The sequence below is a fragment of the Fukomys damarensis genome, unplaced genomic scaffold, assembly GCF_012274545.1.
Source record: "Fukomys damarensis isolate Sample0158 unplaced genomic scaffold, DMR_v1.0_HiC HiC_scaffold_23, whole genome shotgun sequence".
Lineage (NCBI taxonomy): Eukaryota > Metazoa > Chordata > Mammalia > Rodentia > Bathyergidae > Fukomys > Fukomys damarensis.
In genome coordinates this window covers 3,733,023-3,756,449 of record NW_022900935.1, presented here as the reverse complement: position 1 = coordinate 3,756,449, position 23,427 = coordinate 3,733,023, and the positions used below count along the sequence as shown (strand labels likewise).

The 23,427-nt window shown below is 46.7% G+C and overlaps 1 protein-coding gene and 1 long non-coding RNA gene across 6 annotated transcripts in view; one reads left to right on the top strand and one right to left on the bottom strand.

Annotated features, from left to right (window-relative positions):
* LOC104855389 overlaps nt 1-962 on the bottom strand; it is a 21,843-nt gene extending 20,881 nt beyond the window's left edge. The window contains exon 1 of the long non-coding RNA XR_778398.3: nt 828-962. This is a non-coding gene — a long non-coding RNA (uncharacterized LOC104855389). The remainder of the gene's footprint in view (nt 1-827) is intronic.
* Nucleotides 963-1,155: 193 nt separating this feature from the next.
* Nucleotides 1,156-23,427, top strand: part of Capzb (capping actin protein of muscle Z-line subunit beta) — a 122,169-nt gene continuing 99,897 nt past the window's right edge. Inside the window, exon 1 of one of the 5 annotated variants that reach the window (XM_033767912.1) lies at nt 1,156-1,290. In XM_033767912.1, the coding sequence (XP_033623803.1) occupies nt 1,201-1,290 (90 nt within the window). In that variant the 5' untranslated portion in view covers nt 1,156-1,200. Of the gene's footprint in view, nt 1,291-1,318; nt 1,365-23,427 lie in introns of those variants that run through there. The other 4 variants (XM_010614232.3, XM_033767913.1, XM_010614233.3 and 1 more) reach the window with 4 other exon arrangements.

Below are 23,427 nucleotides of genomic sequence, written 5' to 3'. Positions count from 1 at the left end.
CGCTGTGGGGGAGGGGCGGGGTCCGGGAACCCAGGCAGACACCATTCCTTCTCTGGACCGGGCCGCGGGTCTCCAAGGTGGCCGGTGACCCTGCCGCCTCTGTAGGCCCCCGCCCTTGGCTCCAGCTGGAGCCCCACTTTCCTCTTTCTCCGTGTGCAGGCTGCTTTTCCCCGCAGCCCAGGCCAGACCCACTTCCCCAGTGGGCTGGGGGAGGGGCGGGGTCCGGGAACCCAGGCAGACACCATTCCTTCTCTGGACCGGGCCGCGGGTCTCCAAGGTGGCCGGTGACCCTGCCGCCTCTGTAGGCCCCCGCCCTTGGCTCCAGCTGGAGCCCCACTTTCCTCTTTCTCCGTGTGCAGGCTGCTTTTCCCCGCAGCCCAGGCCAGACCCACTTCCCCAGTGGGCCAGGCACCCCCTCCGCTGACCCAGGTGTCCCCCTACCTCTGTACATGGCCAGGGTATGTCCCCTTCCCCCGTCCCCACGACCCAAGTTAGGCCGCCGTTTCTCCTTGCCGTGGCCCAGCCTAGGCCCCCTCACCCCCCAGACTCTACTCTTCTGCATCTCCTCAGCCTGGACCCCCGACACTTCCTCCTCCAGTGGTAGCTTAGGTTTGTTTCTTTTCCACCGGGTCAATCTTCTCTTCCCTCTGTGGTCCTGAGTGTGGACCGCTTCCCCGCAGTAGCCGCCGGCTGGGCCTCTGCCCCATTCCCCCCATGAACCGGTCGCCCGGACTTCTCACCACCTTGGCCTAGCTCCACACCTTCTGTCCTTGGCCTGGCCCCTGACCCCTGCCCGTCTGCGATCCAGGTTCCCCCCTCGTCTGTACCTGGGACGCGCCTTCTTAGCATCCTGTGTGAGGTAGGGGAGGCTCCAGTTGGAGTGGGGATGGCCCGGGTGCTGTGCCTCCTAGGGGTCGAGGGCTGCCCTTACTTGGGACCCTGCCTTGGGAGAGGGTGAGAAGGAGAATGGCAGACATCTGTGTGCCCCCGGAAGGCAGCGCAGGGCCCTTCCCGTGGCGCCGCTTTGGTGCCGCTCATAGGAGGTCAGAGCGCATCCTGGGGGCGCCGCGGACTGAGTGGGAGCAAAGGGGTGAGCGTGGGGGAGCCGGACCAGTCAGAAATGAACGCACAATCGCGCTTGTGAGGCCGCAGGCTGGGGGAGGCCCCCAGGCTCAGAGCCCAACCTACAGCCAGGACACGATGCACCCGAGCAGGCACAGCCTCCCCTTTCCCCTGAACTGTCAGCTCGTAAGGGTTGGAACTGCTGATTATGGAGGTGCATCCGATCAGGTGAGAGAAACTCCAGACAGAGCGAGCTCCACTCCATGTTTGTTTTGGTAATGAAGGAGGAGCTTGAATTTCAGGTAGGCCGGCACACATGAGTCTGCCCACCATCCCGTTTGGAACCTTTTGCAGGGCAGACACCTTGGAAGGGCCAGGGACTTCCGCCCCATTTGGTCTAGGGAGCTTCCACGAGTGGTCTGTAGGGCCATCCACCTGCTGCCCCGGCCCCAGTGGGCCCTCCTTTCCAGTACAGGCATATGATTGCCCTAGACTTTGACCCCCAAATGTGTTGGAGGATTCTGGTTCCTTGTTTAAATAATGTTGCTGTTGAATTAAGATGAATTTAGACCGGCTAAGTTTTTCCTTGATGCCTTCCCATATATTGACTGAAAACATGGGAGATGTCATTTTTGTCCTGTTGCTGTTGGCAGAAAACTCACTTTGTGAAGGCTGGGCCTTGCCACCAGCCTGAGTGGAGAAGGACTTCTCCAGGTCAGTTGTAGGAGAAAACTTTAAAAGTGAACTGAAGTTTTCCAAGGTGTTCTCTGGATAAAAGCGGGCAGGAAGGGTGGAGTGGCTCAGTGGGGCTGCTCCAATCAGCATATCAGGTAGGGAGGGGCCCTTCCTCAGACTGAGGGAAAGTGCTGCTAATGACTCAAGAGAGACAGGTCGCTGGAGGCATCTCAGGAATCCTGTACTTGGCTCTCACTTGGACAGTCTGAAAAGACTGGATGGGGTGGAGAAGAGCCTACTGTCTGCAGGACACTGTGCTTCATCGGCCTGAGCGTATTTAACCCACACAAAATCCTCTGGGGTATTTGCTCTCCGCATTTTACAAGTGAAGAAGCTGAGGCTCAGGTAGGGGAGTGGGGAGTAACTTACTCAAGGTATTGCTCAGGCAGTGGAAGGGTACAGCTGCTGCACACAACTGTTCTTCCCATCGTACCAAGCTGCTTATGTGTCTGAAGACGTAATGACACTGCTCAGGAAACATAATAATGGGGTGTTCAGCCATGGGAAGGGAGGAGCAGTACTTCTGGTCTGGTTGTGTGTTGGAATTTTTGCACAGGATATCCTCTTCAGTAGTGCAACCCTATTACTGTGATGCAGGCTCTTTTTTTTTTTTTTTTTTAACTGGAGATCAAACTGAGGACCTTGCGCTTGCAAAGCAGGTGGCAGAACCATTGAGCTAAATCCCCGAACCTATTTAAGCTTTTTTGAGAAGAGGGGTTTTTGTTTTCTCTTTGGCATCTGTTTCCCTGGGGTCTAGACCAGCCCTCAGCATTGAAAAAAATGGCAGGGAGGGCCAGGTGTGGTGGTGCACACCTATAATCCCAGCTACTTGGGAGGCTGAAGCAGGAGGATTTCAAGTTTGAGGACAGCCTAGGCAACATAGCCAGATCCTTATATCTGAGTGATCTCTTGAGATTTGTCTGTGTCCATGAATTAAGCCACTTGGGTTTCATATCTAGTCTTTCAATAATTTTTTCTTAGTGTCCCCTAGGCTCCTAAGTAGTTTCTGACTGTTTATTGTCAGATTTATTCTTTACCTGAATAATCTGATAAACTAGTGTACATAGTTGGGACAAGAGAGGTTGGGGCTGCATTGTAGACAGATTAGACCACCACGGTTTTTATTTTCAGTAGGACTGATGGTAGAGAAACAGCTAGATCTCAGTTTATCATTGAAGGAAATAAGGTTTTGCTTTGACTTTGGAAAAGTGAATTCCGTGATATTTGTTGGCACTAGTTTCACTTTCCCATTTAAGAATGCATAGGTAAATGGCATTTATTTGCATTTCTTTATCAGCTAATAATCTTACCACCCCTAAGTGATTTATGATTTCAAAGCATTTTTTTCCTGACACAGCTCTGGCTTCTAATTTAGGAATGATTATTCTGAGAGTTACAATTCTGGTGCTTGATGGTAGGGCCGAAGCAGGAATAAGCTAGGGAGGCCACCTCAGGAGTGGTCCTTATAGATCACAGGTGGTTTTGCCTAGCAGGAGCTGATAGGAGAAGTCCCTCATTTTACAAGGTAAAGCAGCAGAGTTGATACTAAAGTGTCTTGGCCATCCCCTGGGGTGGATGAAACACAGGTCAACTCAGACCCCATGTAATGACAGTCTTGTTCATTTAAACCCAACTGACCTCTTTTGGGTGAAATACTTGTAAAAATAGCCAATGATTAGTACTTGGACATTGAGGGGTTGATAAGCCTTGCCTTTGAAAGCCGATCTTCCTATTTGTGACTCCGAAAAGTCTGATTACTGTCACACTCCACAGGGGAGAGAAGAGGACAGGTAACCCACTGCACAGGGAGATGGTGTTGGGACGGGTTCCCTGACTATTCAAAATCCTGCTCCCCACTAGGCAAGTACAGAGACTTGACAGCGAGTGTCTGAAGTTACAGGATAGCATGACTTCAGGATGTATGTGCTAAGTGCTTGTTCTGAGCTGCATATGTGCCACAGATACAGAGCTGGACAGACATCGTTAGGGGGTGGACATGTCACTCCATATAACATGAGCTATGGCATGAGGCTGAAGAGAAAGTTGGGGCTTGTGCCAGGCTCCACTCCCAGGCCTTATGGGGTGTGTCTGCTCTGCCATCTGCCTGGGCAGTGGAAGTGCATTGCCAGTGTTCGCAGTCTGTTCCTCCGCACACCTGGAGCACTGGAGCATGCTCCCCTTGGGAACGGAGCCTCGTGGAAGTCCAGCCCTTCACCCTGGGTTCCTGCCATTGACTGAGGAGCTTCTGTGCCCCAGAAACAGGACTTGGGTGATAGGTCAGCCCCTGTTGTACTTAACAAGGTGCCCAAAGCTTGAGAGGTCCAGTGACAGTATGACCAGATACGTATGTTTCTGTTGCCTGTGTGGGACTCACTTGCCCAGAAACAGTAGTGGGACCTCTGAGTGCAGGATCTTGTCCCATTTCTTCTGTATCAAATCCTTCTGGTGAAGGTGACGTGTAGAAACCAGACAGTGCTATTGGGAGATCACCCTTCTTGGGACCAGAGCAGTGCCATTCCCACAAGCTTGGCTTTTACAGATCAGTGTTCCCGTGTAAGGAGGTGGAGACTTAACTGTGTGTGTGTGTGTGTTCCTGAGGATTGAACCTAGGGCCTTGTGCATGGAAGGAAGCCCTCTGCCACTGAGCTACATCCTCAGCCTTTTTTATTTTGACAGTCTAGCTAAGTTTCTTGGGCTGGCCTCATATTTGCAGTCCTGCCTCAGCCTCCCAAGTAACTGGGATTACAGGTGTGTACCCATTGTACCTAGCTGAGACTTAACACTTATGGGTCACTGACCCTGTGATAAAGTCTACTAGAAGCTTTAGCTCAACGAGTTGTCTTTGCAACAACCCAGTGAGCACATTTCCAGCTTAGGCAAGAGACAACATAGTACATTGATGGCAAACCTTTTAGAGACTGAGTGCCCAAACTGCCACCCAGAACTCACATGTTGCAAAGTGCCAACATTGCAATTAAACCCTAATATAGAGGTTTGGTTTAGAAAACACAACTCATACACTTGGCTCACATGTGACAGAGGGCTCTGTGTACCTGCTGTGGCATCTGTACCATAGGTTCACCACCACTGGTATGAGAAGGTAGAAGCATACTACCTGAGAATAATGATGGTACCTCCTCATAAGAAGGGTTAAATGAGATATTATATGAAATAATACTGTCAATCCCTTCAGATATTATCGAGCACATAATTGTATAAACATTAACCATTATCACCACTGTTATATAGATGAGGTACAAAGAGGCACATGTTTAGTCCCTGTGTAGCCAATGGAATCGTATTTCCTGACTCCAGAGCCAGACTCCTGCTCCCCACTTGTTATTGCCTGCTGAAGGCTGCTTTAGAGTGTGCTGTGCTTTGATAGAGATCTTAGCTGATCGAGGCTGAGGCTCTTCATCTGTGAGGGTGGGCTCCCTGTGAGCTGGGCTCCTCTCAGTCTGGCTGCTTTATCTGTGCTGCTGGACCCTGCTTTGAGCAGAGAGTCCTTGTGCCCTTCCAGGTACACGAACTCTGCCAGAGCGTGGGCCTCATGCACTGCACCTTGTGCTGGCCATCTGGCACTCAGTACTTTATAAGCACTAGGTGAAAGAGTGGTGAGAGCTGGGAGGTAGCTTTGCAGTGGGGCACATCTGGCTTGAGTCCTTTTTGCTGCTTGGTGTGTGGCCTGAGGATCCCACCTCCCTTAACCTCAGCCCTTGATCTGCAGGGTGAGGATAACATTTTGTAGGGATCCTAGGAAGAAGAGATGAACTTTTTAATGTACTTAATCTGGTGTCTGGCTCACAGTAAGTGGTAGCTATGGTTATGTGTCTTATTCTGAATACTGCAGGGCAAGGAACACAGGTAGAAGCCATAATTCCAGTGTCTAATGTGGGAGGACAGACAAGATGCATCCAAAACTTTGAAGTGCAACAGGAAGAAGGAAGTAGCACTGGAAAAAACTTTCTTTTTTTCTTTTGGTGCCTGGTATCAAACTCAGGACGTTGCATTTGCGAGGCAGGAGGCAGAACCACTGAGCTAAATCCCTGGTCAAGACCTTTTTTTGTTATCTTGAGACAACTTGCTGTGTGGTCCAGGCTAGCCTTGAACTCACTGTGTAATGTAGGCTGGCCTCGGACTCACAGGAATCCTCCTGTCTTAGCCTTCTGAGTGCTGGGAAACTGAGGCACCACTACGCCTGGCTTGAAAAAGTCTTAGGAAGGACCATGTATATGAAGGTGTGGCTTGTGTTCCGTCTCCTGCAGCAAGCCCTGCACATATTCCAGGCCATGGCCAGCTTGGGAAGACTTTGCCCAGGCAAAGAGGACAGGGTGGGGCAGTCAGAGTGAATCTACTCCACCAGTGCCAAGGTCAGGTTTGTGAGCTTGAGAACCACCGAGGGAGTCGATGAGAGGGAGGTGCTCAACCCTGGGAGTGAGCTGCAGGATGCCTGAGATGCTAAGCTAGAGTGTGCATTTGATCTGGGACGGTGTGGAGCCGGTGACATTTTTGTCAGGGCAGGTAGAAATTTGAGGAGGCTGGCAGAGTGCTGGCATTTTAGGAAGAGTCCTCTGGCCATGGTGTGCGGGAAGGACTGGGGAAAGTGACAGGGACAGGAGGGAGGCAGGAGACCCTGAGAGGTTGAGGGCCAGGGCTGCTGTGCATCTGTGAGTGTGGAGAAAGATAAAGATAGGAAGCAGAGTTGCGATGTAGATTTACCACCTGTGGGGTTGAGGGGACCCTCCTGTTCCTGAAACTCCCCGCGCAGGCATTCTGATGGGGCTGCTTCTCATCAACACACAGCTATTCTGAGCAGTTTAAATCCTAGAGAGTGATGTCTGCAAAGCCTTGCTATCCTATTAGCACTGAACAGGAATTTCACCCTGATTATCCCAGTGATCCTCCAGTCAGTCCAGCCGCATCTGCTGGTGCCACAACACCCAGCCCAGAGTACACAGCTTTTGGATCCAAGTGCGGAAGCACCTGAATCGCCCAGTTTGCTGAGAGAGACTCAGTGTGGGCAGCTCTGCTGGGTGGCTGTGAGCATCAGGAGCTGGGTTACCAACTGCTTTTTGGTTCTCCATACAGCCCTGTGGGACAGGCTATCATGTTACCCCATTACGCAGATGAGGAAACTGAGCCCTACCTATGCGGTCCTGACGCTTGGCTGAGCGGCCTCAAGTGATGATTTCAGGTCATCCATTCTATGGAGATTTGCCGAGCAGTCAGGTAGATCCACTAGATACGTGGGTCTGAGTTTTCGTGTGGAGGAAGCAGCTCATCCAAGACTGGAAGACCTGGGGCTGAGTACAGAGCCAGCGTGGTGGAGTCCACATCAGGGATACAGGTGGGCCCCTGCTCACCTCCTTACCATGTTTCCACCTTTTCTGCCATCTCAAGGAGACTGAAAAGGAGCCTTCATTTGCAGCTTTATAGTGGTCAATTTCCAGTCCTCTAGTCCTGTTTCTTCCAAGACAGCAACCCTGGTGGTTACCATTCCCCTGCTGAGTAGGAGTTGTGTGAGAGTTGAGTGAGCTTGTGGGTGCAAAGTGAAGATGAGCCTGGCACAGGTCAGTGCCAGAGGAGTGTTGGCTGTTATTATTGTGGTTCTTTTATTAACCTGGGTGGTTGATGTCTGATGTTTCATTTAACCTCCCACCATCTTGGGAGGCAAGTACTGGCCCCTTTGGAGCCCCTGGAGGAGGAGTCCCTGGCCCAGGGCTGGCAGCTGTAGGGTTAGACAGATTAAAGCGCGCACTGGTGAATACTGCAGCCCAATGTTTTCTGGCCTCAAGATTTCTTAGCACCGTGCAGATTGCAGGTGCTTGACCCCTGTGGTTCGGCCCCTGAATTTCTGCTTAAAATGCTCCGTGAGGCTCTCCTTGTGCTGAACTTACAGGACCCTTCTGAGTTAGAATCTGTTCTGAAACCATTATCTGATTTAACAGTGTTGGTCTTATTACAAGATTTGGGCATTCCATTTACCAAGTGAAATATTTTTAATTTAAAATTCAGCCCATACATAGCTAGGGACACATTCTGGGACACATTTCCCAGGTAATTTCCTTAGATAATTTAATTGATGTGCAGACTTCATATATGATACCTAGCTAAGGAGTTTGCATTTGATCTGGGACAGTGTGGAGTCAGTGACATTTTTGACAGGGCAGGTGATATAAGTTCTGGCGCCACTGTGGTGTATGCAGTTCTCCCTTGACCAAGATGTTAAGTGACACATAACTGTGGTAAACTCATGAAAAGATGCTTATTGCCTGTACCTGTTCTGCTGGGGTAGATGAATAGCAAGCAGCTTTCAGTTAGAACTAAGCCAGCAGCATTTCCTGGTGGTACCGAATGCCCTTTCTCCTTCTCATTAGTAGCTGTGAGTGCCAGAGTTCAGGTTTGGCTTGCTTTGGTCTTGATAGGCCTTCTCTGCTTTCATGCGTGCAGCTTCCAGCCTTGCAATTTTATGCTGAGAAACTGAGAGGTGGAGCTTTTGGCCAACACACCCTCAGCTGAAAGGTTTACTCAGCGGTCGTTTTGGAGCCACTCTGTCCTGGCTCATCTTTGGATTTATCACTCCTTTGCCTTTCTTCTGATTTCCTGGTGACCTTGGTCAGGCTTGCTCTATTTCGTATTTCCAGCATGAGCTGTCATTGCTTTCTCTGTGCCTGTCTTGAAGTGTCTTCCCGGCATGGGGTCTGCAGATCCCTGGTTATCTTGAGACGTGAGACCTCTGACTTGGTCTTGAGAAGTGCACTGGTGGTGCCGGAGTGGGAGGTTGCCCTGAAGCAGCAGCATTGTTTCTGTGCATGGATGGGTGGGTGGGTGGCCTGGGGTTCATCCCTGGAGTCTGCCTTCCGTGTGAGCCCCGCAGTCGTTCTTTCACTCAACCACAGCCCGAGGACGCCTGTTTCCTCATTTTGCAGATAAGGAGATGCAAGTTCAGAAAGGCCCAGTGACTTACCCAAGGGTCCTAGCTAGGTACAGCAGTGGCACTTGCCTTCTAGGGCCAGGCCAGCCCCGTTCAGAAGCTCATGCTGATTGAATTCTGCTTATATAGATGAGGAAATAGGCTGAGAGGTTCCCCTGAAGGCTTGGCCACGGTGGCTGAAAAGGTCTGGGTTCACTGTTTATTCATTTGTGGTTTAGTTTAGATGTCAGAAGTGTTTTTGGTTGAAGTTGTTGACGAAAGTGGTGGGAACTCAGTGAACTGTAAGCCTGGTCTCAGAAGGACACCGGCCATTGGTGAAAGTGCCACCTGGGTCACGTGTCACCACGACAGGACTCTGCCAGAACGCCGGTGGCCTTGTACTGGGGACTGTTGGTTGACAGAGCCTTCCAGGGTTCCTTTGAAGCCCATCTGAGCCGTGATTACTTTGTATACATACTGTTAGAGGCAGGGCTTCTGAAGGGAAAGACAGCAGTTTGGATAGTTAGGAGCAGGTTGAGTTTGTTACTTGCCTGATAACTTTGCTTCTGGGCCTTAGGAGGGAAAATTTGAGTGATAAATCTTTTACTCAAGAGTTGTGATTGCTGTAAAGATGTTCCACTGTCCTTGGTCCACACCATGGCTCTATTTGGAATGAATGAACACCTACTAGGTCCTTAATGTAAGCCTCCTTCTTGAGTTATGTTGAACAATGTGAAATTGCCATTTTTCTAGGTGTAAAATGATGGAGTATTGCTGGGTGCAAGTCTGTAATCCCAGCATTCTGAGAGTCTGAGGCAGGAGGCTCACAAGTTTGAGCCCAGCCTGCGAACTTCAGTAACTTAGAGACACTATCTCAGAATTTTAAAATAAAAACAAGAAAGAAAGAAAAAAGACTGGGGATGTAGCTCAGTGCAAAGGCCCTGGGTTTAAAAAACAAAAATGGGTATCAGCATTTTAGTGCTTCAGCCTAATATGGACAAATGCTAAGGCAGGGGGATTCTACTTTGAGAGCATAGTAGTGTCCAGAGCTGCCTTTGGACTTTGGCTCCCTGCCAGCTGGCTCTTTCGCAAGGTCAGGCTCCTCATGGTGTTGGGCTCCTGGTTAGGAATGAATGAGCTGAGCAGGTTCTGCTCCAGCGATCAAGACCACGCCCTCTTTGCTGTTTGTGCTCCTGCACTTGGGACTAGCATTGCTGGCTGTGGTAGGAGCAGTGCTGCCGATAATATATGACAGCACTGATGGCTCTGCAAGGTGGTGGTGCTAAGCCCTTGGCCTGAAGTCACGTGACCAGGCGCTCTTGGAGTTTCTGCCTGATCCCCAGGTCAGGGCAATGAAGGGCAGGCGCTGAACCAGAAGGCCTGGGATCAGGTGCAAGCCTGCAGACTTGGGCAGTTTCCTTTACTCTCTCTATAGTCTCCTCGTCTATAAAGTAGCGAGAATAAAGTAGCTATTTCTGGCTGGGTCTGATTCCTTGGTAGAGTGCTTGCCTAACATTGCTAAAATTGGGTTGATCCCCAGCACTACAGTTATGTGTGGCGCACACCAGAAAGAAAAGAAAAAAGCAAAAGTATTTCTGATGGTTTGATTGAACTGGTTAACACATGATGTAAAGACAGACACATGGTAGTATTAACTGCGTTGATAGTAGAACTGGCATTATCAGCAGCATGTTCTTAGAGCCCAAAGAGACTTCTTTTGTGGATACTCCCTGGCCTTGGACTCAGGGGAGTTTACATTTGATGTCACAGCTGGGCCCGGATCTCTCAGAGAAAGTGGGCTGCAAACCTCACTGTTGTGGGCCTTGGGGAGCTACATCTGCTACTCTGAACAAGCTGCTGGGCCTTTGGTTCCAGGTGATAATACAAGCTACCCTTATGGAAAAATGGCTTTTTTCCCCTCTAAGTACAAGTGACCACTCTTGGTATGCCAATTAACATTGGGTACCCAGAGTATTTGAGGGAACCAAGGCCTGATGCTTTTCTCCTTTCCTGAGGGTGGCAGGCACTCAGGCACTCTGCTTCTACCAACCCATGCTGCATTTGTAAACTGCTATAGATTTATGAGACTTTATGGCCTCGGGGGTTTACTTTTTCATTTGGAGAGCATGTGTTTGACTTTAAGGCATATAGAGTATTACGGCCTAGGTGCAAAAGGAGGAGGTAAGATCAAAGAAAGTGGGAAATAAAATAGTGCTCACTGGAAGGCAGGCTGGTGCAGGATAGTGGAAGGTGTCTGGCTGCTTGGGTACTTTGCACATTTGAAATCATGAATTCGTCTCTGTTAGCCTCAGCCTCCTGATCAGTAAAATGAGCATAGTATTCCTGCTTCCCATGGTAGTCAGGAGGATTAAATAACAATGTATGTAAAGCGTTCACTGTGGGCTTGTTATATTATCTGTAGAAATTTCACTTGTCATGCAAATCAGCACCATCAGATTGTGTTTAAAAATCTCAGGACTAAGGCCTGGTGTAAAGCTGAAGAGCAGATTAACGAGACTGGCTTTCAGACTCATTGTGTTTGTACTGGGCCCTTCTTCATGCCAGGCAGGCTTATCATGCAGAGGGACCTGGATTGAGCCCGCCTCTGTGTGCCGAGCAGGACAGACCACTTCATGCGGTCATTACCACCCGCAGCCTTGTCATGCCCTGTTTTGCATATGTGGAAGGGGAGGCATAAGGGATGATGAGGTAGCTTGTACAGGGTCACACAGCTAGGAAGGGTAGAAGTGGCCTTTAAAACCGGTCCCTTCTGATTCCAAAATGCAGTGATTATACACTCTGGCGAGTAGTTCTTGAGTGTTGAAGGTCCCTTAGGTTGATGATTCTGACTGTTCCTTTGTGTTTCTTTATTTTTTTATTATTACTTATTTATTTAGTTTTTGTTTTTGAGACAGGGTCTCACTATGTAGTTGAGACTGACCTGGAACTCACTATGTAGCCTAGGCTGGTCTCGAACTCATAGCAATCCTCCTGCCTCAGCTTCCGGAGTGCTGGGATTACAGGCGTGCGCCCCCATGCTTTTGTGTTTTTTTAGACTTCAGCTAAAAGAGGAATATTTAGTTGGTGGCTTTCCCTGGTTTTGCTGTGTGACTTGAAGTCTACCTTATTATACATTTAGCTATATATATATATAGTCTTCTATTGACTATCGCTTCCAGTTTTATTTTCTAAGCTGGCCCTATGATATCTTAATACATGTATACACTGTGTAGTGTTCAAATCAGAGTAAATATCTACTTAGATAATTACAGTTTCTTTCTTTTTGAGGGGGAGGTACCGGGGATCAAACTTGGGACCTTGCACTTGTGAGGCAGGTGACAGAACCACTGAGGTAAATCCCCAGCCCTAATAATTTCTTCATGGTGAAAACGTTCAGAACCTTTCTCTGTCTCTTACGAAATATACATTATCTGTGGTCACCCTCCTATATGATAGAGCAGCAGAGTTCATTTCCCCTATACATCTTCATATGCAGTGATCAGCCTTTTGTTGCCCTCCTCCACTGGAGCCCTTCTTAAAATGCGAAAGAATGAATGTGTAGTAGTTGCAGTTCTTCATTTAAAAAGAAGCCTCATCTTCCACATCTTAACTTCTCACCTGTAGTCTAGGCCTGGAATCAGCTTTGAGGCCTCAAGTACAGCCTTTCCTTCCCTTTCTCTTTTCAGTGCCCAGCCAGGAAGACACTGAAATAATAGAGGTCGTAGGGGATAATAACTGTCTGTCATTGACCAAGGTGGCATTCAGATTCAGGACTAACTTATTCCATGCCCTCCCTGGCGGTGTCAGGCTTGCCAGAAATGAGCAGAGGCACAACCAGCAGATTATTAGTTCATCTCCAGGGGTTTAAGTTACCCAGAAGCACTGAAAGAGGCTGTGGATAAAAAAACACCTGCCCACAAATAGATGGGATCCCTAGGGCCTCAGTTTGTAGCAGCCTCTATTACTTAAAGAATTTTACAGAAGGTGATGTTCCTGGGCAATAATAGAACCTGTCGCTGCATTTCCTTAACTACTTTAATTCATCATTCCTTCCTTTCAAAATAGTGGACCAGCGTTGGGAATTTAGCTCAGTGGCACCCTGGCTGCCTGGCAAGCACAAGGTCCTGAGTTCAATCCTTGGTACCACACACACATGCCAATCAATAAATACAGTGGACTCTTAAATGAACTCATTTCATTCATGAGGGCTGGTTGTAACTCAAGTTGGTCAGTTGAAGGCTCAGGCTCTTCTACACAGCTTTCAGAGTTTCTCTCCTGTATACAGTCAGATAGATCTGTGTCCTTAGAGAGACATTGGCTCAGAATTTCTCTCTCTCCCTCTCTCTCTCTCTCTTTTTTTTGGTACCAGGGTAGAATTTAGGACCTTGCACTTGCCAGGCAGGCACGGTGCCACTGAGCTAAATCCCCAGCCCTGGCCCAGGATTTTTCAGTTAATCCCACATATAAAAAGATGTTGCTCCTTCCAGAATTCTTTAAAGGTTAAACCTGTATCTGAGACCATCTGGAAGCACAAGTGGCAGGCATTCAGGTTGTAATTTAAGATTAGTCATAAGTTTAAACTAAAATTCCAATCCTAACCCAAGTTGTTTGTAGGTCAGGCCCGTCGTAACTCACGAGTCCACTGTAGTTTCCTCCAGAGATGTTTATTTTGCTAGCTAGAATTCCCCTTTTCTTAGCACAAAGCCTGCTTTCTGGGTGTTTTCTTCTTGTGTTTATGAGCTTTCTGAATTCCAGTTGAAGAGCACCCAGAAGCATCCTGGGAATTTCCCCCAGGACCCTGCTTTTGTTTTGATTCCACCTTATCGGTTTGGTGCGTGTTGGTTGTTGTGGAGGCATTTCTTGCAGTCACAGTGAGAACTGGTTGTCATGACCCCAAGGAAGGGCCCTCCCACCACATGACTGGGAGAATGCGGATGTGGACAGTGTTGCAGTGTCGGGTGCTGCATCTTTGTATGATGAGCTCAGAGTGCTTCCTGGGGTTTGGATCTTACTCTAGCATCTAGCAAAAGGAAAAGAACAGCAAAAATGATTTCCAAACCTCAGATGATGAGCTGGTGTGTGTGTGTGTGTGTGTGTGTGTATTTTTTGTACCATGGATTGAACTCGGGTCCTTCCGCTTTCGAGGCAGGCAGAGGCACCTCTGAGCTAAATCCCCAGCTAGGATGAGCTGTTTATTGAAACAGTGAATACTGATAGCATTTGTTAGTCCCTCAGAGTTATTTGGCTAAGTGTGTCTGTTATTTGCACTTGGGGATCTGGGATTTGGGGTACATGGATCATCTTCTTTGGCTCACAGAATCTTCAAAGTATGGGATCCTTTGAATGTGGAACTTTATGTAAATTAGAGACTATGAATTTAGACTTTATTTCTAATATGTGGCAAAAACAGGAGTTGAACCCAGCTGCTCTGATGTTAAAGCCTTGCTCTTAATCTCTGCTGTGTTATGGAGTTTTGCTGCTCACATGGGACATGGGTCTTGTCCAAGGACCCACCGTAACCAGTAGAGTACTGGGATGAGGCCCTGGGTCTGACCCTTTAGAATCTGGATTCTAGGGCTGGGGATGTAGCTCAGTGACCCTGCACCTGTCTGGCAAGCACAAGGTCCTGAGTTCAATTCCCGGTACCAAAAGAAAGGAATCTTGGATTCTATATTCTTGAGTCATCTTTTCTGTTGCATAAACTCAGCCCCATTTGTTGTGTTTGTTGGGTCTTGCTATATAGTTGAGGCTGGCCTTGAACTTGTGATCCTCCTGCTTCCGCTTCCCCAGTGCTGAGACTACGGGCATGTGCCACCGGCAATTCAGCCCCGTTAGAAAGCTCATCTTTGAACATGTTTCTTCAGCCATAAAGCCTGGAAAGCCCATATTTTCCTACATGGTATTGTGAGATCTTCATGGCGATTCATTTGACCAGCCGAGAATGTCAATGGCTGAATTAGTATATGTGCTGCTGAAGCAAGCACGGTTCTTTTTTTTTCGGGGGAGCTACTGAGGATCGAACTTGGGACCTTGTTCTAGTGAGGCAGGCGGCAGCACCACTGAGCTAAATACCTGGCCCCAATTGCTGAATTAAAGAAGGTTCAGACTAAATACCCAGGTCCCTTTGTCCTGTAGCTCCTCACTTGTTACAGAGTACCTAAGTGGCATGAGTTGCAGTTAAGATGCTGGAGAAAGTGGTTGTCCAGCAATGGGCTAAAACATACATTACATAGAATGTCAGGCAGCAATTAAGCAGTTAAATAGGGAAGGTAAAGACTGTGTAGTGGTGTGAAAAATGTTTGCCACACTATTGTGTAAGGCAGAATAGTCTGTATTCTTGAAACATTCATATTAAGCATACTACCTTATGGATTGTTGTGAGAAGCAGGTGAACAGTTTATAAGGCCCCAACTGTGCTGTTAGTTGTAGTGGATATCCATCTATATTCCCCTCTGCTTTCCCTCTTTTGAGATCCTTCGTTAGGATGCATCTTCAGGAGGGAGATTATAGGGCTTCCGGGAGTAAGCATTTTTCTCTTCACACGTTCTTTTTGGTCACTTACCCTAAGAGCTCTCCTAGCAGCCTCTGCGTCCCTGCTGACCTCATCCTCCTGCCCAGTAAGCTTCACTTCCTTGTTTGGGCCCCTAAAATGTTCTCTCCCATGGGTAGTTGCTTTTGCCCTGTCCAGCTGTCAGAGCTGCTATTGGATTTTTATTTAAAATGCCTTAAAGATGCCTAGTGTGATAGCACATGCTTGTAGTTCCAGCACTCAGGAGGCTGAGGTAGCATTGCTATGAGTTTGAGGCCAGCCTGGGGTATATAGTGAGTTTAAGGCCAGCCTGAACTGCACAGCGAAAGCCTGACTCAAAAAAAAAAAAAAAAAGCCTCAGAGCCCACCAGCCCCACCCCATGCTATGGATCTAACTTGAGGCCTCTTGCATCCTTTAGAGAGCACTGTACCACTGAGCTACACTCCAGCCCTGGTCACAGTGTTGTTGTTATGTGATTAATACATAGTTTATTTTTTTATGTGTGTTTCTGTGTGAGGGTACCTTATTAAACATGTTCCTGCCAGCTTGAACCACCAGTGGTACATGCATGACTGACTGCCGGCAGCAAGATGTACTATGGCCCTATCCTGAATGTGTTAGTACATAGTTGACAAGTTAATACTGAACTCCTGGGCAGCAGCATTTTAACCCACACTGAACAAAGCTTATCAAGCACATTTATTTATTTATTTATTTCCACATAAGACACAGCCATTTTGAGCTTAGGGTCACTAGGCACATGTGTAGGGACTGTTTTAAACAGAAAAGTGAACAAAAAGCAGGCAGATGTGAGAAATATGCACTAAATACACCATCAACCGGACACTTACAGTACAAGAGATGCAGTGAAAACCTGGAGCGTCACCTTGTACCTCCCTTGTGGGGAACATACATCGAATGTGACTCATGTTCTTTTTATTTTTTATTTTTCTTTTATTTTTCTCTGTGCATCTCTGTGAATGACTGAATGACGCCCATGTCTTTGGCTTCTGCATTCACAGGTCCAACCAACTGCAGATTGAAAGATTTGAGAAGAAAAACTCTGGTTGTACTGAGCACATACAAACTGGTTTTGGCCATTATTTTCTAAATTGTACAGTATAACAGCTTCTTGCTGAATGTTTACATTATATTGGTTACTGTAAATAATTAGTTATTTAAAGCCCACAGGAAGGTGTGCTCGGGTTGTATGCATGTACCACCCCAGATTATGTAAAGGACTTGGGCATCTGTGGGTTTGGTATCTATGGGAGGGTGGGCTGGAGGGTTGTGAGGTGGGTGGTTCTGGAACAAATCCTCCTTGAATAATGAGGTATGACTATTGATTTTAGGCTTTCAGTAAATTTTGTCAAGTAGGTGAATTTGGAAATACAGAATTCTGCACATAACATGTTAAGTGCCCAAAACTCTAGTCCGTGTACTTCTCTTAAAGTAGAAGTAGTCACAATGATGATGCTTTAAAAAATAAGATTAAGGGCTGGGGATTTAGCTCCATAGTTCTGGCGCCTGCCTTGCAAACACAAGGACCCGAGTTTGATTCCCCAGTACCAAAAAAAAAAAAAAAAGATTTAAATAAGATTCTTCTTCCACATGTTTTGTTTGGTGTTGGGGGTGTATAATCCTGTCCATTATTTTATACCTCTCTAGTAAACGAGAAAATCTTTCTCAAAGGATGTTTGGAAATCACTTCTTCCTGTCATAAAGCAGACACATGCTCCTGCCTCTGGGAAGGGGCCTGGCTCCAGCGTGGTCATGAGGACCCTGGCATCCCTGGCGGTTTTAGAGAAGGGCTGCATTCTTGGTGAAGGGCCTGCAGGGGTGTGGCTGAGGGTTCCTGAGAGTCTGATGCCCTGCAGCCTTTCCAAGCTCCCTCAGTTCCCTGATGCAGGTGTTGAAGCAGATGTGGGGCAGCTTTATGAGGTGTTACCTGAACCTGAATTGTGCTTTAAATCAAAACCACTGATAATTTGGGCTCTAGGAACCAAAAGGCATTGAAAGGGGGACTTCTGGCCTTTGTGTATGGGAGTTTAAGGAGGCATGCAGCAGAGTGTAATTGTGATACCTGTATCACTGAGGCAAGGAAGTGGGTAAAACATTTACAGCAGGCTCAGATTCTGGCATTAGAGGGGAGGGAGGGCATCTGGACAGTAGTCTTGGGTAGGGAAGGAGTCGGGGCACGTGAGACCCAGGCCATGCCCCGGCTGCCTGGCCGAAGTATGCATTTTGACTTTTGTACCTTTGTGTGTTTTTGGGTAGGAGGGGCATGGTGCATATGGATGCTGGGGTCTCCCCTAGGTAAGAGTGGAATCATTCTAGGGGCCAAAGTGGGATTTCACCCTTCTGTTGCTGCTCTTCTTCCTTTTCTTCTCCCTTTTATTTTTCTTTTTATTCCTTCTTTAGCCTGTTGCTGAAATGAGCCCAGACTGGCGTAGGACTTGTTTTCCTACTTGGCCATCTACCAGCACAAGGTTTGCTGGATTTATATGTTCCCTTTATTATTATTTAGTTAATGCTTTTCTTTAAATTGGCTTGAGCCTAACACTACTATTAACCTCTTCCTGAGCAGAAACATCTGCAAAATCACACATTTGATGTACTGGTTATATTTTTTATACACATTAAAAATAGGTAATGATTCAATTTCATTTATCCAGAGCGCTTCTGAAACCTCTCAGACTGCAGTGATCTTTCTGCATAGCACACACTCGCAGTGCTGCTAGGGTAGATCGAGAACGCTGTATGGGGAGCCTGGAGCCCTCATGTGCTGTGTAATACTGAATTTTCTCCCTTCTGTCTCTTCTGCATATTGGGCAGGTGAGCACTGGGTCCCTCCAGGCCTACAAATTGCAGGATGCTGTTCCACGGCGCCTCTATTTGGTGGCGTCTCCAGATTTACCAGTCCCTCTGACAGCCTGGGTTGTTAGGGAGGCCAGAACTCTGACTTGGACATGTAATTGGTTTGCTTGAGAAGTAAGAGATTTAAAAATAAAGCAGCTCGGGAACATTTTGTCTTTACATGTACTTCTTGTTTTTATTTGGGTTTCAGTTCTCACCACCTATTAGGCAGCAGCTTGGTTGAGTACAGAGAGGGAAAGGCTTTGGAGCCATGCAAGATCTCGAACCCCTGTATCTCATTGGATCCTCCCTATGTGGAGTGGAAGGCCCTCCTGCTGGGGCTTTATACTGTGGAGGTGGCTGAGAACTCAGAGCTACTTCCATGTCTGATGTAGGCCCCCGAACCCCAGGCATGAGTGGGTGTAGTGGCTAGTGTGGTAACAGAGTTGCCCTTGCACAGAATCACCAAGCAAGCATGACTCTACCTTTAGCTGTGTATCTGTGAGCTTAGCTCTCTGGGTTTGGTTCCTCAACTATTTGAGGCCAGCTAAAGATAAAGCAAGTAAAATGCCTGTCATTATATCTAGCCTGTAGTCAGGACACCACATGTGTTGTTGGTGTTAATATCAATAATGAGAGAACATGTCACATGGGTTCTCTAATATGAGAAACCCAAAATATAAGTAATTCAAAGAGCAAAATAAAAGAGAGATGGTAGGAAACAGGTAGATTCTGTGGAGATGGGAAGGGGATTAGGAAAGGACGGTTAGGAGAGGGCAAGATAAAGAATGATCGAGTTGTGATTTGTATAGAATAGGCCAGTTCCCTAAGATGAATGTGATTATTGTATATCACATGCATACGCTAATAAAACATTTTCCAGAAGAGCAGGGCCAAAAGTAGTAACGCTTGGGATATGATGTGTGCTCAGTACATGGTAGCTGCTCTGTTGTCTCACACAGAACATACTAGAGACATTAGAAGTGTTCCTGCTCGGACCTCCAGAGGAAAGTGATTAAGGTGGGCAAGGCCCTGGTTCCTGGCCTCCAGGCTCAGTCCCTGGATCACAGGATGAGTTCTGTCTGACAGGACTTCCTGAACCTTTCAGGGTGGTGAGGATGAGATTGTGCTGCACCTACATGGGGTCATAAGAGTATTTTGGTATCAGAATTCAGTTGTCAAGGAAATAAGCTTGTTTACCAGCTTCTAAGAAATCACATCCTGTTGCAAACCACAGTGCTTTGCAGAGGTGAGAGATGCAGTCCTCTGTGGTACTTCAGCGGCAGGGAGGCGGGGTAAGTGGGTAGCTGACCTGTGTTGATGTGTTTAGCTTGCGGCACAAGTTACAGGCTGTCAGAGAACACATTTTATTTGAAGTTATATTTCCTTTTTGTTCCCCCAGTATACACTGTTTGGGAACTTTTTGAGGGAAATTGAACTTGACAAGAATATGCAGTTTTGCACTGAAGAAGTCCAGTGAGGTCTCAATCATTCTTACGGTGTTAGCTAAGGACATTAGAATGTAGGAAACCAAATCTCCTGTTTAAGAACAGAAATCACACAGTGCTTAGTGATGCTGTCTGTGTTTCCCAGCTGTGCTGCCCTCTGGAACTTTCCATGACAGTGGATGTGTTCTGGATCTTTGCTGTCTGCTTGCCATATGCAGCTCTTGAGCTCTTGAAATGTGGCTGGTGTGATGGAGGAATAGTCAGTGTTACTCAGCTGTAATTGAAGTAAGCTTAAAAAGCCACATCTTGCTAATGGCTTCTGTTTTTAACAGAGCAGATCCAAATGAATAGTTAACCCATTGAGGAATTTTCTTTAAAAAATTATCCTAGATAGGAGTCAGAGAGAATACCATTAAACTGAACCTTTTGTAGTAGTTTTTAAGAGGCTGGGTCTTGCTGTGTTGCCCATGGTAGCGTCAAACTCCTAGGCTCAAGAAATCTTCCTGTAGGCACTGGGGATTTGGCTCAGTGGCTCAGCCACCTGCCTCTAAAGCACAAGCTCCTGACTTCGATCCCTGGTACCAAAAGAAAAAAAAAACCTTCCTGCTTCAGTCTCACTTAGTGTCTGAGCATATACTATTATTTCCAACCTTAAACTGGACTTGTTTTGAATTATTTTTAAGCAGAATAAGTGAAGGTTGTTTCCAACATAGTATTATTTGTCTCATACAGGGTGTGCACTACTTATAAGGCACTATGATAGGTGGTTTTTTAGCATACTTTCTCTCCTCAGGTCTTTTTCCCCATCTGTAATGAGGGCATTGGACTAGATGGGCTTTTAAAAGTTCCTTTTGCCGTCATTTTTGTGATTCTGTCTTTAATGGAGTAATCATAGCACAGTAGTTACGTATTGACTCCCTTGTGTGCTCAGATACGGTATTCAAGACACTTAAGTTTATTAGCTCACTTAAATGTAATAATTTAATCTTCATTCATCCTAGTGAGTTAGGTGTTATTATCCTAATTTTATGAATGACAAAATTGAGGCCCAACAAGGTTAAGTAACGTGCATGTTGCCAGTTGGATGTAGAGTTTGTATTCCCACTCAGGCTGCCTCATTCCAAGGTCATCTTCAGTGAAATCTTTGTACATTGGCTACCTAAAAATAGATTTTTAAGTTGGCCATGGTGGTGCACAGCTGTATTTCCTAGCATTCAAACGGTTGAGGCAGGAGCATTGTGAAGTTTAGACCAGCCTGGGCTACATAGCGAGTTTAAGGTCAGCCTGAGCTACATAGTGAGACCCTGTTTCAACCCCTTCCCTCCCAAAAAAGATAGTTTCTGTAAACATTTAAATCTTGGTCGTGCATGCAGAGGCTGGCTCATGTGGCAAGCTCAGGCCTCTGTGTCCTGGGAAAGCGGATGCTTCTAGGAAGTGCACACAGCCCATGCCCTCTGGGCGCTGTGTTCAGCTCTGGTTGGAGGCTCATTGCCTGGAGCTCCAAGGAATGGTGGTGGGCTGGGAGGGAGAGGAAGAGACAAACCTTGGTCTCAGAATGTTCTTTTTGTCCTGTGTGCCCCAAAGCAGTGGAGACCCACATTAAGGCCCAAGGATTTGGAGCCTGAAGGGTGACTCTGCTACCTCCTTACCCCCTGGGTGACCTTGTACAAATCACATGATCTCTGCGTGAGGATTCAGTCTCTCATATCTGCCCCCAGTTCCTGAGACTTGTCCTCTGCTCAGCCCCAGGAGTGAATAAGAGAAAGCCCTGCCATCTGGAAATTTGTGTGGCTCGTGCTTGAAACAGGGGCCCCAGCGTCAGTAACCTACCTCATGGGCTTGTTTTGAAGAGAGAATGAGATCCTGGGCTGGTGCAGCTCCTGGTGCCTCCAGCCACCGACTGGGCTGGTTTCTAAAGGCTAATAAACCAACTCAAATAATACGTTGTACAAATTCAGAACACTGCACACCAACGTGTAGGCTGGTGAGTCATTAGCTAGGGTACTTGGCTGCCGGCAGATGGCTGTAGTTGCTGTTGGGAAAGAGCAGGACTGTCACCTAAGAGGGGCAGCTGATGCGCATGAAACCCCAGGACAGCAGCCAGTCCCTGCTGGTAATCAGGAAGCGGTGTTTCCCCCAACCCTTTTTCCTTCTTTGGATGAAAAATGCTGCCACTTGGGAACTATGAAGTAGGACTCAGAAACTGAGCAAAAAGTGGTCTCCTGTTTTCTCTCTAAAAATATCTTAATCTTCGTTGTTTTTCTGACTGCAACAATAATACTCTTTTTAAACAATATGGAAATTGTTACATGGAAAGTAAACCCCTCCTTCCATAATTCTACTCCCAGGGCCCTTGCTAAGTGTTTACTAGACATGTTTGCCTAGGTATTTTCTGTGCATGTGCTAATATCATTTTTAAAAGATTCCACCCATACAGGTGTTGATTCAGCCTGCTCTTTTCCGAGGGTGCCTTCCCATGTTAATCCCTTTTTGGGGGCACCTGGAATCAAAGGTATTTCATTCAAAACAGATAGCCTTGTCTCCAGGCCAGAAAAAGGACATGAACATCCTTTAAGGTGCTAGCCTGGAAAAATGGGACTTGGTTGAAGATGAGGGGTAGCAGAAGTGAAAAGGAAGGTCCAGGGGGACAGAAGATTCCCCCTGCACCCTGCTATAGACAGTCTCCGATGCAACTTTGCACTCTGCTCTCCTGACCCGGAGAAAGGGATTCCGCCCTTGAGATGTAAAGCGTAGAGTGCCACCTCCACCTTCAGCTACTGAAGCCTGTCTTTCAAAACTGGGCTTCAGTGCTATATGGTGAAACTGACTTGTCTGACCTTTTTTTTTCCCTGTCAGCTGTTTGGTATCATCTTGAAAGGATGTCTCTTTTTTTGTATTACAGAATTCTGAGGATTACTATTGGCGTATTTGTGTGCCCTATATGTATCCAGATTCTTTATATTAAGGGGGGTGGTATACAATAAGGACAAGAGCTGTGAAAGCCTAAAGATACTATTAAAACTTAATGTAATTATAAAAATACTAGGTTGAACCATGTGAAATCACCACTTTTATAGACCCAAATGGTTGACCATTGGCAGCTTCATATAGTTGAACTTACAAAGCTGCTTTATGGAAAGTTTGGATTATGAAAGAGAAAAATCACTTGTAACAGTTTCATTTTAAATAACTCTTCTCATTTCTCATGTACATGTGGTTTTTTATTAGTTATAGCCATAGGCTATATACAATTCCTTATTTTCCTTCTTAAAAATTAATGTGATCTGATCCTTTTCCACCTTATTAGAGCGTCTTTATAACCATCATTTCTTTTTGGTACCAGGGATCAAACTCTGGCCCTTGTGCTTGCAAGGTGGCAGCAAAACCACTGAGCTAAATCCCTGGCCCAATAACCATCATTTCTTAATGGCTGCTTAGTAACCCTTAAATACATCAGTAGTTCCTATGATGTTTGACCTTAAGGTTGCTCCCAGTTTCTTGCATTCAAAACAGTTTTACAGTAACTGTGGTTTTCTATGTAGTTTCTCTGCATTTGGATTCTTTCCTAGGATAGATTAACGGGAATATTATGTCAAAGTATGAACACTGTCAAGACTCTTGACAGATACTGCCATATTGATTTCTAAACGTGTCATTCCGATACGTAATGCCACTAACAATATTAGTGAGTTTATCTTCTGTCAGAATTGAATGTTTTTCCTTCCTTAATTTCTAGCTCACTAAACGTAATAGAATCTCATTTTTCATTAGTGTTCTCATTAGTTAGGTTGAATATTTTTGTCCATATGTTTGCTAGCTGTACTTGGTCATTCCTCCTCACCTTTGAGCAGTGTTGTGTGTGTGTGTGTGTGTGTGTGTGTGT